Raw genomic sequence first — 14,406 nt, 5'->3', positions numbered from 1 at the left:
GCCAGGACCCTGAACCACGTTGGGGCTGAGGGGACACAGGCTGGGTTCTGAGAACCTCAGAAGGGGAAGTGCAGCTGCAAGTTGCTGCCACGTGCTGGGTGTGAGCGGGACACCTGCTTCCCCCTGTGCGTAAGAGCGAGCCTCTGATCCCTTTGGTTCTTCTGCACTGATGTCATTGGCCAGACATGTTTTCCTGAAGTGAGGACTGGGGGCCTCCGTGGGCAGCGCTGTGGATGTCTGGGTCCTTCTCCAAAGCCCTACCACGTGCCTCACCTGGGCTGGTCACAGAGCCACGCCCACGTGGATCTCAGGAGCAGAGCCAGGGCTCGCTCATCTCTTCCTGTTTAAGTTTCGCTCAGTATCCTGCACGCACTCGCCTCCAACATCCACTCCCCTCCAACACCCACATCCACCTCTGACACCCACACCCCTCCGACAGTGCTCCCTCTGGCACCTCCTTATTTCAGGAGCGAGGGAAGTGTTGCCTTCTGCTCAAGAGAGGCAGTCAACGTCCGGCATCTGCCAAATGGCTTGTCTGGAAAGAATCCGCGTGGGGGAAAGGAAGCAGCGAGGCTGAGGAATTAATGAACAAAAGCAAGAGAGACCGTTCCCTTCATCCCGGGAGCCTGGCTGGCGCCACACTGTGTGTGTGTGTGTGTGTGTGTGTGCACGCATGCGTGTGTGTTTGAAAAACCCCATCAGCAAACAAACACACAAACACTCTCGGGGTTTCATTTGACTGTGATCAGAATGTGTGACGGGGTGAAGGGTTAGAGGGAAGGAGCCACAGCTCATTCTTGTTGCTCCGTATCAATGAGATGCCTCTTTTCTGGGCCTCCTTTTCGAATCGTGGTCAATACGTAGGTCCTGTCACCAGGGTAGAGTAGGCATTTTTACAAAATTTTTAAATTTTTATTAGTGCTTGTTTTTAACATACCCACGCTTAGGAGTGATGGGCAATTTTTAAAAAGAAACAGTGAGAGCCAGTGAAAACCTGAAACACGCTCTCTCACGGAGGGAGAGCCGGGTGCCTATTACTGAAGCAATAGGAAGGAGGTAGGGCACCAAATTGGGAGCACCGATTGCGGTGCCAGACAGCTTGAGCATCTACCCTTGCTTCGCCCCTTGCAAGCTCTGTGACTTTAGAAAAGATGCTGGACCTTTCTGAGGTCTTCTTTACAACGGGAATCGTCATGCTTAACTCTCAAAAGGGTCAAAGGGTTAAAGATAGAAGACATGCTTGATAACCATGGCAGTGCTCCTGGGGGGGGGTTGCCAGATAAAACGGAGGACACCGGGTTACATTCAAATCTCAGGGGAACAACACATGATTTTTTTCCCATATAAGTATGTCCAAATATTGCAATTACTGGGCGTCCTGTACTTTAATTTATTAAATCTGGCCACCCTACCCCGGCCTGTTAGAGGCATTTGGTAAATGTTTTCTCATTTTCACTTCCTCATAAGCTTGTCTAAATAGGACTCCAGACACTGCCCGATTTAAATGCTGCTAACTTGTGGTTGAAAGATGGGGAGATAAGGAAAGATGACTCTAGCAAAATTGACTATAACCATACTCTTATTTCCTCAAGTAGAATATTACAAAAATAGTATCTAAACACCGAGGGCCAGCATACTGTCCTACCTGATCAGTAATTCATAGCTTATGGAGAGCTTAAATAAATATGGCTCTCCCCAAATGGCCCGCTTTTATTTAGAGATCTGAAATTTTGTTTATGGTGAGTTTTTTAAAAAACATGGAAAATTGTTTATAGCATAGTTTTGGGTGAGAAAAAGGAAGATAGAAAACTGTAACTACAGGCTGATCTCAACTACATCAAAATATATAGAAAAAACGCGGGCTGTGAACCAAAGTGTCGCAGGTTCGATTTCCAGTCAGGGCACATGCCTGGGTTGCAGGCCACAGCCCCCAGCAACCGCACATTGATGTTTCTTTCTCTCTCTCTTTCTCCCTCCCTTCCCTCTCTAAAAATAAATAAAATCTTTTATATATATATATATATATATATATATATATATATATATAAACCTGGGAGGAAACGTGAAAATAACTGGGTTATTAGATTTTTGTTTTGTTTATATTTGCATCCTCAGAGTTTTCAGTATTGTCCAAGCTTTCTATAGTGAACTTATAACTCTTAGCATTAAGTTAATGTTTAAAGTTCTCTGTTAAATTACATTAATTCACCATTTATCTATGGTTTTAAATTAAAAATAAAATTCTAAATGAACTAAACAAGTGGTGGGAGACAACATCACTTTATTGGCAAAATACACAATTTGTTCAGATTGTAACAAAACCATACACTGATCTTGAAATAAAGAAACCCTTTGTTACAAAGCACAACACTAAAAGGAAAGTGTATAAAATACAGACGGACATTCTTTTTAAGACAAGACATGCAGGTGACCACCTAGGTCAAGAAGGCCCCGCATGCCCTTTCCCAGTTGGAGCCCACTCACATCTGCCTCGTTGATTTTGTGTAATTCACTTCCTTTTCTTTTCATTTCAGCTTTACCGCCTGAATCGCAACCCCCCAAAATACAGATTAGTTTGGCTTGTTCCTGAGCCTGATATAAACGGAATCGTAAGTAAGTGTTCATTGACTAAACATGCTTTTCAGAGTCATTCACGTTGCCTAGCATTGTAATCATTCATTCATTTTTGTTGCCGTGTGGGTATTTCCCCCTAGGACCACGCTCTCACTTATTTTCCATTCTGCTGTTGATGGGCATTTGGGGTGATTCCAGACGTTGGGGCATGTGGATTGTGGCCACTGTCAACCTCCCTGTCCCTGTCTCCTTGGACCACCTGTGCTGACTGGGGCTGGTGTCTTCGTTTCTGTGACTTTATGTCACACAAAGAGATTTCTGCCCATCTGTAGGCTAGAAGGGAAAACTGATGAAGACCCTGGAGTTTGGGGACCTGAAGCTGTGGATCTCGCTGTCATGGATGGGTTCTTACTCATGACAAATTCCTGTTTCAAAGGGCTGGAAACCCAGCAGTTCTCTTAAATGTCAGAATAAACCTGCTGTTATTTTCAATGCATCACAAATTCTTTTAAATGGCAAGAATCAGCCTGAGAAGCATTTTTATTTCCAATTAATAGCGTCTAAATGTGAAAGTCTCTGCTTTGTGACTAACAAAAACATTTGCCAGTATTCCAAATTAGGCAATTTTGCTCTTAGCCAGAATCAGAAAAAAAGTTTTTTGAGCTGGGAGAGATTTCAGAGACACTACCTAGCCCAGCCCCTTCACGTCTCGTAAACTAGCATGCAAAGCCTCCTTGAGGTCAGGTATTTTCCCGAGGTCATTCTTAACCAGTGTCACACCGTGACTAGAATGAGGATGTCTGACTTCCAACTTTTTGTATTATTCAACGCCCCCCAAACAGTACACAGAGCTGCCTTTTCAACGATGGAATGTGCAGAAGACTGAGAACGTTATTCTGCCGTTGTTACCATCATTACATCTGACTTATTAATACACCCGCTTAGCCTGAGCCCCCCCCCCCCCCTTGCAGGGTTTTCCCTGGCATCTCGTTTTTATCACACGTGTGTAAGATTACACATCCTCTACGGCACTGGTGCAGCGGTCATTTTTTTTTTTTTTTGTACTATGTTGATCCATATGGCAACAGACAGTGGTGGACTGTGAAGTTCTTGAAAGTCAGAGCTCTGTGTTCACCGTCACCGCTGAACGAAAAAGAGCCCCAGAGAAAGCAACTCTTTGCAGGCCCCAGTCCTGTGACTCCAAATGCCTGTCTGAGACCTGGGGCTGGTTTGGGATGGCATTGTTCTTGGTCTGTGGTTACACGGGAGGGAAAGAAAGGAAAGGACAAGGAAAGGAGTTTCTCATAAAAGTAATTTCGTTCATTTAAAGGGGCTACCTTTGATGCTGAGCCTTGTCTTTCCTACTTTTTTGTGTGTGTGTTAAAATGTACTTCTTTCTCTAACATTATTTTTTCAGGGTATTTATGGTTTAAAAATGTTTTTGAGGGCAATGCTTCCAACTGGTCTAGTCACTGTTATCTGTCCAGTCCCTTGCATTGTGACTGACATAGAACAGAGAATACATATTTAAATGAATGAGTAAAAAGTTAATCACTATAGTTTGGTCACCAATTTTTTTTTCGAGGGGTTAGGGGGTAGAATGTCACTAATCCCTGAAATGTAGAAGTCTGATACACTTCAGATTGTCCTCCTGAGGAGCACCACGGGACACTGGAGTGCCCCTGAAAACTCACATCTACCTGGAACCTCAGAATGGGACCTTATTTGGAAACAGGGTCTTTGTAGATGCAGTCAAGTTAAGATGGGATCATACTGCATCAGAAGACCCTGCTCCAAGACTGGTATCCTTATAAGAACAGGGATATTTGGAGACAGAGACACAGGGAAAAAGCCACGCGAGGACAGATACCAGAAGACCTGAACTGATGTGATGCAGCTCTAAGCCAAGGAATGCTGGCAACTGCCAGAAGCTGGATAAGGCCTGAAAAGATCCACCCCCACCCCCCATCCCCCAACCCCCCCACCCCCCCACCACCCCCACCACTGCCAGGAGCACTCAGAGGGAGCATGGTCCTGCCGACACCTTGACTTTTGGACCTCCAGCCTCCAGACCTATGAAAGAATATACATACTTCTGTTCTGAGCTACCCAGTTCATGGTACTTTGTTACAGCAGCCCTGAGAAGTGAGTAGAGTATATCCGGAAGCACAGACCAGCGGATGTCGTGGGAAGTAGAAGGAAAAAGGGCAAGAATTGTAGGGATTGGCTGTGTCTCCTATAATCGCTCTATTTGGGGGGGCCAAAAAGGAGAATACCCACGCTGCTTCTTCAGGGGATATTCAGCGGATCATTATCTGGAGGATACAGTTCCATTTTTAGCCAAGGAAGATTCAGGGAAAATGCTTTGGGATGATGTAGGAAGGATTTTTGTTAGGTATGAGTTTTGACTGAAAGAGGTATAAAGCACTTGTTAGACCCCAAAATGGGTTTCCAAAAATCTGGGTATAAGTCAATTTAAAAAAATTAATATATTTTAAATATAGTAACATTTTAGGAGCCCAGTATTTAAGGCAATTGTAGAACCAAGTCATATGTAAGAGAAATAATAAAGAATAGCTTGGGAAGAAATCTTCATATCCTGATATATAATTTACATATCTAGATGATCATATTTTCCATTTGCCTAAAACAAGAACTGTCTATACAAAAAGAAGAGGGTAGGTCAATTTAAACAAAAGATTAAAAGAAAATGACAGTTCCTATGTATAAGCTTTCTTAGGACAGGTATTTTTGTCCCTTCTATTTACTGGGGGTAAACGGCACCTGCACATAAAAGTTTACTACATACTTGCTAAATGAACATCCAGGTAATTTATATTGTTACTACCGGAAGTGCTGGCATCACATCATGTTTATGTGTTGTTGGTCTAACACTTCATTGTTGTGACGTGTTACACATGTTTATTTCTACAAGGCAGGGTAGAATGTGAGAAATAATAATAAAAAACCAACAAAGGATGATGGGATTAACAAGGGTATACTAACATCTGAAAAACTGTACAACTGTATCTATAAAATGGACAACCGAAGGTGACAGTGGCAACCTGAGCTGCCGGAGGGTCCTTAGAGGGAGGGGTAAGGCTTCAGAGTGCTCAGGAGGTCTCATCCTGCCAGTGAGCAGAAAACATATGAATTCAGTTTGGCCACCTGGGGCTCATTTAGTGCACTAGAGCAGTAATTTGCTAAATGGTTCCCTCCTAGTAAAAAAGAATGAGTAAATAGTGGGCAATTTAGTCATGGTAAACCACTAGTAGCTCAAGGGATATAAAAATGTGAAACTATAATTAGATTCCTTGTTCATAATGTACTAACTAAATGTATTACATTGTGTATTGCATCTCTCTCAGTTGATTCCTGGGCACAGCTGAGTCCTTCACAATTCAGACTGAAAGCATCCCAGCTATCAATTCATGCCTCCATTAAAATTCCAACTGCTTATACTAGAAAAAAAAATTCCAAAGATAGTTTCTTTTATCTTGGATCTGAGGATGCAGACAGGATTAACCCAGATGCAGAACACAGCAGGCCAGTAACCAATCACACAGCATAAAATAAACTGTGGCAGTACATTGAAAATTATGTTCTCTTTTTCTATACTTAACTGTGAAAATATCTTAACGAGTTGGGTTTGCAACTTTTGCATCTGTTATTTCTTTTCGGGATTATCTTTGACCATTCTAAGATGTGATTCTCTGAGAAGTGTAGCTAGTAGGAAATGTGGTATTAGATTGTACACTTGAAACACTTTAAAGGCTGGGGCGGTGTCATTCAGAGTCCCGTGGTTTTGGGATAGCGGCCTATTCCCCACTCTACTTAAAAAAAAAAAGATTTTATTTATTTATTTTTAGAGAGGGAAGGGAAGGAGAAAGAGAGAGAGAAAGAGAAACATCAATGTGCGGTTGCTGGGGGCCGTGGCCTGCAACCCAGGCATGTACCCTGACTAGGAATTGAACCTGCGATGCTTTGGTTCGCAGCCCGTGCTCCATCCACTGAGCTACGCCAGCCAGGGCTCCCCACTTTGCTTTTAAGTAGGAGAAGTTATTTCCTGGGTTTCTGAAACACTTTTGTCCTGTACTGAAATCCTTTTCTTATTCAGAGAGATTGTACCGTGTGTTGGCTCAGGTGGTGTGAATGACATTTTGCAATAGTAGTAAGCTCCAAGTACAGTGTCATGGCCCCGATCAACTCTGAGGTTTCAGACGATCTGGTGCTAAGGGCACAGCCTATTCTTGATGAACTCACATTTTCTTTCTCTCTCTCCTTTCACCCCCAAGTTGAGTTAACTTCATGGACAGTTTGGAGGTGGAACAAAGAGTGAATCACACTTGTGGACCCTTGCTCTTCTTTCCCCTCTACTCTGATTTTCATTATTCCAAGTACAAGGGCATAGGACGGTGTCTTTCAGATTATGAACACTATGCATGCAGTATGCAGTAGTTTCTTTTTGTCAAAATCATATTCTGCATTCTTTCCTTTGCCCAACGCCCCCAGCATGCTTTTTTTTTTAGGCTGGAATGTATTTCCTTTTTCATGTTGAGACACTTCAACATTACTCATTATTTCCTTTCTCCTCCCAATTTAATAATCCTTCATACCAAGTCTCACAGGTGTGTATGAGGAAATCTCCCTGCCCCCCAATACTTTGGATACTAAATTCTCTGAGCAATGCATTTTCTTTATTTTTTTTCCTCTTAGAGGAGGTGTTTGGGTTAAAATACCTTAAAAGAAGAAACAAAATTTCTAGAGAATAAAAAACCTATGTGGCTATGTAAAGCTAAATGACAAGAACCAGAGATAGATTAAGCACAGTCCTGTCATTTCTTTTTGTGGTTAGACAATCATATGCTTTATAAAGTGTTCCCCCCTGGTATTTCTAGGACCCGCCTGGCACCATACATAGTTATTCCAATAGTATTGCCTATATTCCCCACGCTGTGCTTTATATCTGTGACTGCTATGTGACTGCATATCTGTACTTCCTAATCCCTTCTCCTCTCTCACCCAGGCCCCCGACCACTTCCTCTCTGTATCTATGAGTCTGTTTCAATTTTGTGTGCTTGCGTATTTTTTCCTTTAGATTCCACCTATAGGTGAATTCATATGGTATTTGTCTTTCTCTGACTGATTTATTTCACTTAGCATAGTGCCCTCTAGGTCCATTCATTCCATTGCAAATGGTGAGGTTTCATATTTTTTTTTTTTATGACCAAGGAATATTCCATTGTATATATGTACCACAACTTTTTTTACCCACTCATCTATTGATGGGCACTTGCGTTGCTTCCTTATCTTGGCTATTGTAGACAACTCTGCAATGAACATGAGGGTGCATGTATTCTTTGGAATCAGTGTTTTGTGTTTCTTTGAATATATACCCAGAAGTGGAATTGATGGCTCATAAGGCAGTTCCATTTTTAATTTTTTGAGGAATCTCCATGCTGTTTATAACCTCTTAGAGAAGATGGCAATGGTCATTGGGTCCATGTTGATAGTATTTATGATTAGAACAAACCTTCCTTGAGTTTGTTGCATTAGCTACAGAAGCATAACTCTAGAAAGGAGATACATGGGAATTAATATACATTTCTTAATAAAGCAAAAATGAGAGGTTTGTAGGAAATCATCTAAGGAACTAAAAAATAGAAATAGTTTTAGTACTGAAATTTAACATGCTCGTTGTTTTTTAATCTTATTGAAGGAAGGCTACATTAAAATACCATTCTTTTTATTTTTAGAACTAATAGTTCCTGTTAGGGGCCGCTCCAGGCAACATATAGATTAATGTAGTTAAAATTTAACCTCAATATCATTACCTCTTTCTCTGCCTCTTGTCTTTCAGAGGTTCACTTTCCAGCAAAGTACTCAGTTTCAGTTGTTCCAGAAAATTTTATCCACATGTAGGTTTCTATTGTCTGATTTCCTGGACTAAGTCACTTCTCCTAGTTTTATTTTTGTCTTTTTCTATGGCATGTTATTTATTTTCCCCTCCCCCATATCCCTCTCATTTATTGGATATCTTTCCTTCTAATCTGTAAGCTCTGTGAGGGCAAGAACTGTGTCTGATTTATTCAAATGCTGAAACACAGTCACTGCTGGGATATAATTGTTTATAATTGCTTGTTAAATTAATTTACTTGACTATCTTTTCTCTTTGGGATAATTCACATTCTCTCTAATTTTAAAAATGAAACTCTGTGCTATCAGTCAAATTGAAATGGAATAAAATTAGTTTCATGAGGCCAGGAAGTAAGACTTCAAAAGAAAAATACAGAATGTCATTTTCAGGAATTTTAAGAGTCAAGAGAAATATTATATTTGTTCTGGTAGATTTCTTCAATTCCTTTTCAATGAGACTGTTCAGATAACCTAAGTACAACTTTCCTTGCTCTTATCAATTCCATCTTTTCAGCTACAAGTTTCAACCAATATCTCTCTGTAACCTTCCCCCGCTCGCATTCCCTACTCCCAGCTTTAGTAACTTTATTGAACTTCAGACCCTGAATAGTATACAGTCAAACAAGTCTCACACGTGAAAAACCAAGATTTATAAAGCAATCTGGGGGAGCGGTAATCCAATTAAAAAGGTTCACCAAATTCCTTTACATAGTACCTTCCTTTACATTCCTTTCCTTTACATTCCTTTTCCTTTCCTTTACTACCCTAGTCTAGTGTACAGTATTGTTTTAACTGACAAGAAAGCGCAACTTTTCAGACCACAGCTAAACACTGTACCAGAATTTTTTCCTGAATTTTTAAAGAAAAGTCAAGGAAAGATCTAAGAGTAAACACACAGAACCAGCCCATCTCATAAGCATCAAGGTCGACATTCCAATGTTGCTTCTTCCTTCCACTGCTTTCCATGTCATTAAGTGACTCCAAACATTAAGATCATTGGGAAAACAAATGAGACCCTTGCTCTAGGCCCTTTTCCTTCTCGGGTATACGCTCGAAGAGGATCGTCTCCAGGTTGCATTATTTCCACCAAGCACATTTAACAACTGTCCAAGTTAGAATAGCCAGACACTATCTCCCCTGGCCCTGAAAAAGTGGGGGAAAGTCAGCTTGCTTAGTTTGTAGATTTGTATCTCATATAATGGGACCTAGCACCGGGGACCTTTGTACCGTTTAGAGTCCCTCAAAGCCCTTACTTTCTATTAATAGGGAAAACAAGCCTTCTACGGAGCGGGAATGGGAGAGTTGTGTACACGTTAATGAACTGGAACACTCCGGGCACACAGAGTTCAACAACAGAGGGCACAATATCCACTGTCAATGACCAGCCGCGGGCTGCCAGGAGGGGCATAATGTATGGATCTCTGGGGCTTGTAGTTCGCCCGTTTCCCCCGAGCATGCCCGTCCCCACAATGGCACTACAACTCCCAGGGTGCACCGCGCAGCTCGGTTCTCCACCGCCCCCTCTCAGAGACAGGCGCAGAAGCCTCCGGAGAAACTGCCCCCGCCCCGCCCCCGTACGCACGCGTCACGGTTTGTTTACTCTGAAGCCCCGCCCCCCCTCCGTCCCCCAGCTCTCCCCACTCCTCCCAGGATTGCTGTCCAGCTAGTGATGCATATTCATGAGGCTCACGTGGAGCGCCCGCCCCGCCCGCCTCCCGCTCCCCCTGCGTGATTAATATTCAATGAGCCGAGCTCCGCGGCTGGGTCGCGGGCCTGAGGTGGGAGCGGGCGGGGCCTGCGAGCGGCGGCCTCGACCCGGGCGGGCGGGCGGGGAGGGCGTGTGTGTGTGTGTGAGGGGGGGGGCGGTGGCGGCGAGTCGGGCGGGCGCGCGGGATGGAACACCGAGACACCGTCGGAATGCTCCGAATTGCCACATAATCCCCTGGAACGGCCGCGCCGAACGCCATTGGCTTCCCCCTGCTCCCCGCGCCGCCGTCTCCCACCTCCGCCTCTCCGCTCCCTCTCTGCCCGCGGCTGCCTCCGGAGCTGGGGGGGAAGCGCGAAGCCCCACTGCAATGGAGCCCGCCGCCGCGGCCACGGCGCAGCGACTCCCAGAGACCGGCAGGGAGGACCGAGCTCCGGCTCCGGCGGCGGCGGCGGCGGCCGGGAGCGGCCGGAGCCCGGAGCCGGCGCTGACCCCCGCGGCCCCGAGCGGCGCGGCGCGGGAAGAGGCCCCCGGCCAGGCGCAGCCGGGGCCGCTGCCGGGCAGAGCGGGAGGCGCGGGTCGCAGGCGGCGGCGCGGCGCGCCCCAGCCCGCCGCCGGCGGGGCTGCTCCGGGGTCCGGGGCCGGCAGCGGCGCCAACTCCCTCCTGCTAAGGAGAGGGCGGCTAAAGCGGAATCTGTCGGCGACCGCCGCCGCCTCGTCGTCCTCGTCCTCGTCCTCGTCGTCGTCGTCGTCTTCGGCCGCTGCCGCCTCGCACTCCCCCGGCGCCGCCGGCCTGTCCGCCTCCAGCTCGGCCTCGGCGTCGCTGTGCACCCGGAGCCTGGACAGGAAGACGCTGCTCCTGAAGCACCGGCAGATGCTGCAGCTGCAGCCCTCCGACCGGGACTGGGTGAGGCACCAGCTCCAGCGGGGCTGCGTGCACGTCTTCGACCGCCACCTGGCCTCCGCCTACCTGCGCCCGGTGCTCTGCACGCTGGACACCACGGCCGGCGAGGTGGCCGCCCGCCTGCTGCAGGTGGGCCACAAAGGCGGCGGCGTGGTGAAGGTGCTGGGCAAGGGGCCCCCGGACGCCGGCCCCCGGCTCGCGCCCGCTGAGCCACCCCCCGGGAAGAGCGGGCCGGCTGCCGTCGGGGCCCCGCCGCGCGCGCCTCCCGCGGACCTGCCGCTGCCCGGGGCTCTAGGCGGGTGGGCGCCCGGCGCTTCCCGCGTCAGCCCGGCGCTCTCGGATTCCAGCCCCGGCGATCCCGGCACCCCGCTGGACTGCGCGGCCGCGGCCCGGGCCTCCGACACCGAGAGCTTCAGCCTGAGCCCGAGTGCCGAGAGCGTGTCGGACCGGCTGGACCCCTACAGCAGCGGCGGCGGCTCCTCGTCGTCGTCCGAGGAGCTCGAGGCCGACCCTGCCCCGACCCCGGCGGGAGCTCCGAGCCAGCCCTGCCCGCCCGACCGCTCCGCGCACACCCGTCCCGGAGCGGGCGCTCGGCCGCCTTCCCCGACGGCCTCCCCGCCTCCGCTGCAGCCAAAAGCCCCGACGGCCGTCGACTGCCCGGACGGGGCCACCCGGGATCCGCCCAGGGAGGAAAAGGCGACGGCAGCCTTGGCCCCTGGCCGTCCCCAGCCGATCGCGGGTGCGACCGCGGAGAAAGCGCCTTCTCCACCCACCCTTTACGTGCAGCTCCATGGAGAGACCACCCGGCGCCTGGAGGCGGATGAGAAGCCCTTGCAGATCCAAAATGACTACCTCTTTCAACTGGGATTTGGGGAGCTGTGGAGGGTGCAGGAGGAAGGCATGGACTCGGAGATTGGCTGCCTCATCCGCTTCTATGCAGGTAAGGAAACCACCTGCACTTGGACGTGTGGGGTGTCAACACTAACAGGTCCCGAACAAGGAGTCACGGCAGGGTCTGTTGACCCTCAAGTACACGCGCGACCTCGGCAGTCTTTGTTACGGCTTTACAGCTCGTCTGCTCGTCAGCTCGTTACTGCTTTACACGGGTTGTCTGTGTAATCCTCAGCCGAGCATTAATTGTTCGGTCCGCAGGTTGGGCCAGGCTTGCGGGCCCAAAGATGGGGGAGCCATGAGGAGGAGGTGGCTCCGCCACCTGGAGTCCAGGAAGCAGAGAGTCCCGAAAGAGGCGGTCGTACACTTAACCATGAACCTGCTGCCTCCAGGCCTCTCTTCCGGGGCGTGTTGGGGTTTGGGGGCAGTTTGGGCTTTCAGGTGAACTGTCACGTGCACGTCCTATCGGTAGAGGAGAAGAGCCAACAGAAATGCTGTGGGACACCCCCCGTGCGTCTGACTGCTCCCAGTTTGCCATTCCGGGCGTCGCGGACCCCCCAGGAGCTCCTTCCTGTTCACCTGCGCACCTTTAGCCCTCTGCCTTGCTCCTTTGCCCACCCAGTCTTCCTTGGAAACCTAAAAGGATGGGGTCCTTTTAGTAATACTTTCTCCCCGTTTTTTTCCTTTATCTCAGTTTTCTCTGCCAGTTTGATTCTTGCGAGAGTGATTTTTGCCTATTTCTTTCTCTCATTTCTTGCTGACAGCCTTTATGGCCAGAGCTGACCACTGCAATGTGACTGGCAGTAGGGATCACAGTAAGGCTTGTAAGTGGTTACTAGCTCTTGAGATGTTCTCTGAAATCCACCTCCTTTTTTGGTTCTGTATTTGATAGTTTTCTGTTCTTTATTTATTCCAGCTTTTTGATATAATTGGCATATAAAATTCTTAAGTAGGGGTGACTATTGTTTCTTTTTTGGTTGAAGACTTGGCCAGTAATATATTAGGGAATTGTAGAGTCTGGTTGTTACATTTGAGCTTTATAAGTTGCTTGCATTCTTTTCTCCTTCTGGTTTAAAGAATTACATTCTTACTGATAAGGAATTTTGTAAAGTTAGCATAACAAAATTAAATCAGGACAGTTAAATCCCCCCCCAACTTTATTATCCTGGATTGTGGGGGTGGGGGTGATAATCATACTTGTAACTAATCTGTAGCCATTCATAGTATTTGATATGCTTTCGGTTCAACTTGTGGCAGTTCAGTCAGTTTGAATGAAGAGATTTTTACTCCTGCATTGAAATATGTAAGACCAGTAGCATTTCTGTTGAGATCGTCCTCTGAGTTTGATTGAAGTTTTTCTTTAATTCAAGTGGATTTCTGATGGATTTTTGCCTTATAAGAAAATCACAACATAATAGTATTTGCAGTTTCTGAAGATAATATCCCAACGGAATGACATGATTTTAAAAGTTTATGGCCTAGAAAATAGGTGATTTTATTTTATATGTAGGAACAACAATTCCATCCTTTTTTTCCGGTAGCTCATCTAATTTGTAAATTACAAAAGTTAAATGGTAACCACACTTGGCATGAGAATATTTTGTTAACATGAAAATGATAAACACCAATATAACTACACTAATTACATTGAAGGAAATACACACACACACACACACACACAAGAAATATATTAGACAGTTTTGAACACATTTTGTATGGAAAGAGCTCTGCTTCCCTTGTTGTCTTCACGATTGGACATATTGATCATGATAAGTATTCATGAGAAGGTTTCGAGTGTCATGGTCATGGCATTTAAATCTTTGATTTCTTCCTTGATTGTCTCTTCAAGGATGTCTAAAATATTCGGAGTGAGTGATACACAGGCTTTGGGTTTTTTTTTTTTTAAACATCTCTAGTAAGCTGACAAATTATATTTCTGGTTAATTTTTGTGGTCTGCCTTTTTGTTCATGAAAAGCAGTACTTGTCACTTCCTTCTGAGCTTGCTTGCTTTATTTCTGTATACACACCATAGGTATGTGTGTACACCCCTGTGTATACACTCATAAAAATAGCTCATAGGAAGACACACACCGTATCCAACCTGTTCTAGAATGTGAGGCCAGTGTGCAGGTGTCCTGAACCGAAGACGCCTGATTGTTACAAAGATGTCTCATTGCTTATTTTTCTTACACAAAGTTGAGCTTATTTTAAGCCTGTGTTACGATACCAAACATCTCTGTGCTGGTAATCATTTGCAATGGAACAAAGTTTAAAATGAGTCCACTTGAACTTTTGCAAGACAGTTCAGTTATGGACAGACAAAAAGGCCTTGTTGTGAGGTGGTCTCACTTATTCTGTACGGGAACATTGTCGGAACTTTAGATGTAGCCAAGGTTCGCGCCAAGCCGGAGGCGA

At 46.4% G+C, this 14,406-nt stretch overlaps 1 protein-coding gene across 1 annotated transcript in view; it reads left to right on the top strand.

The window, feature by feature from the left end:
• The first annotated feature begins 10,292 nt into the window (after positions 1-10,292).
• PHLPP1 (PH domain and leucine rich repeat protein phosphatase 1) overlaps positions 10,293-14,406 on the top strand; it is a 174,914-nt gene continuing 170,800 nt past the window's right edge. The window contains exon 1 of the mRNA XM_028524403.2: positions 10,293-12,039. Within this exon, the coding sequence (XP_028380204.1) occupies positions 10,566-12,039 (1,474 nt within the window). The 5' untranslated portion in view covers positions 10,293-10,565. The remainder of the gene's footprint in view (positions 12,040-14,406) is intronic.

This window comes from Phyllostomus discolor, chromosome 9 (assembly GCF_004126475.2).
Source record: "Phyllostomus discolor isolate MPI-MPIP mPhyDis1 chromosome 9, mPhyDis1.pri.v3, whole genome shotgun sequence".
Lineage (NCBI taxonomy): Eukaryota > Metazoa > Chordata > Mammalia > Chiroptera > Phyllostomidae > Phyllostomus > Phyllostomus discolor.
Note: the sequence above shows the minus strand (reverse complement) of the source record. Positions and strands in the feature narration are given on the sequence as shown.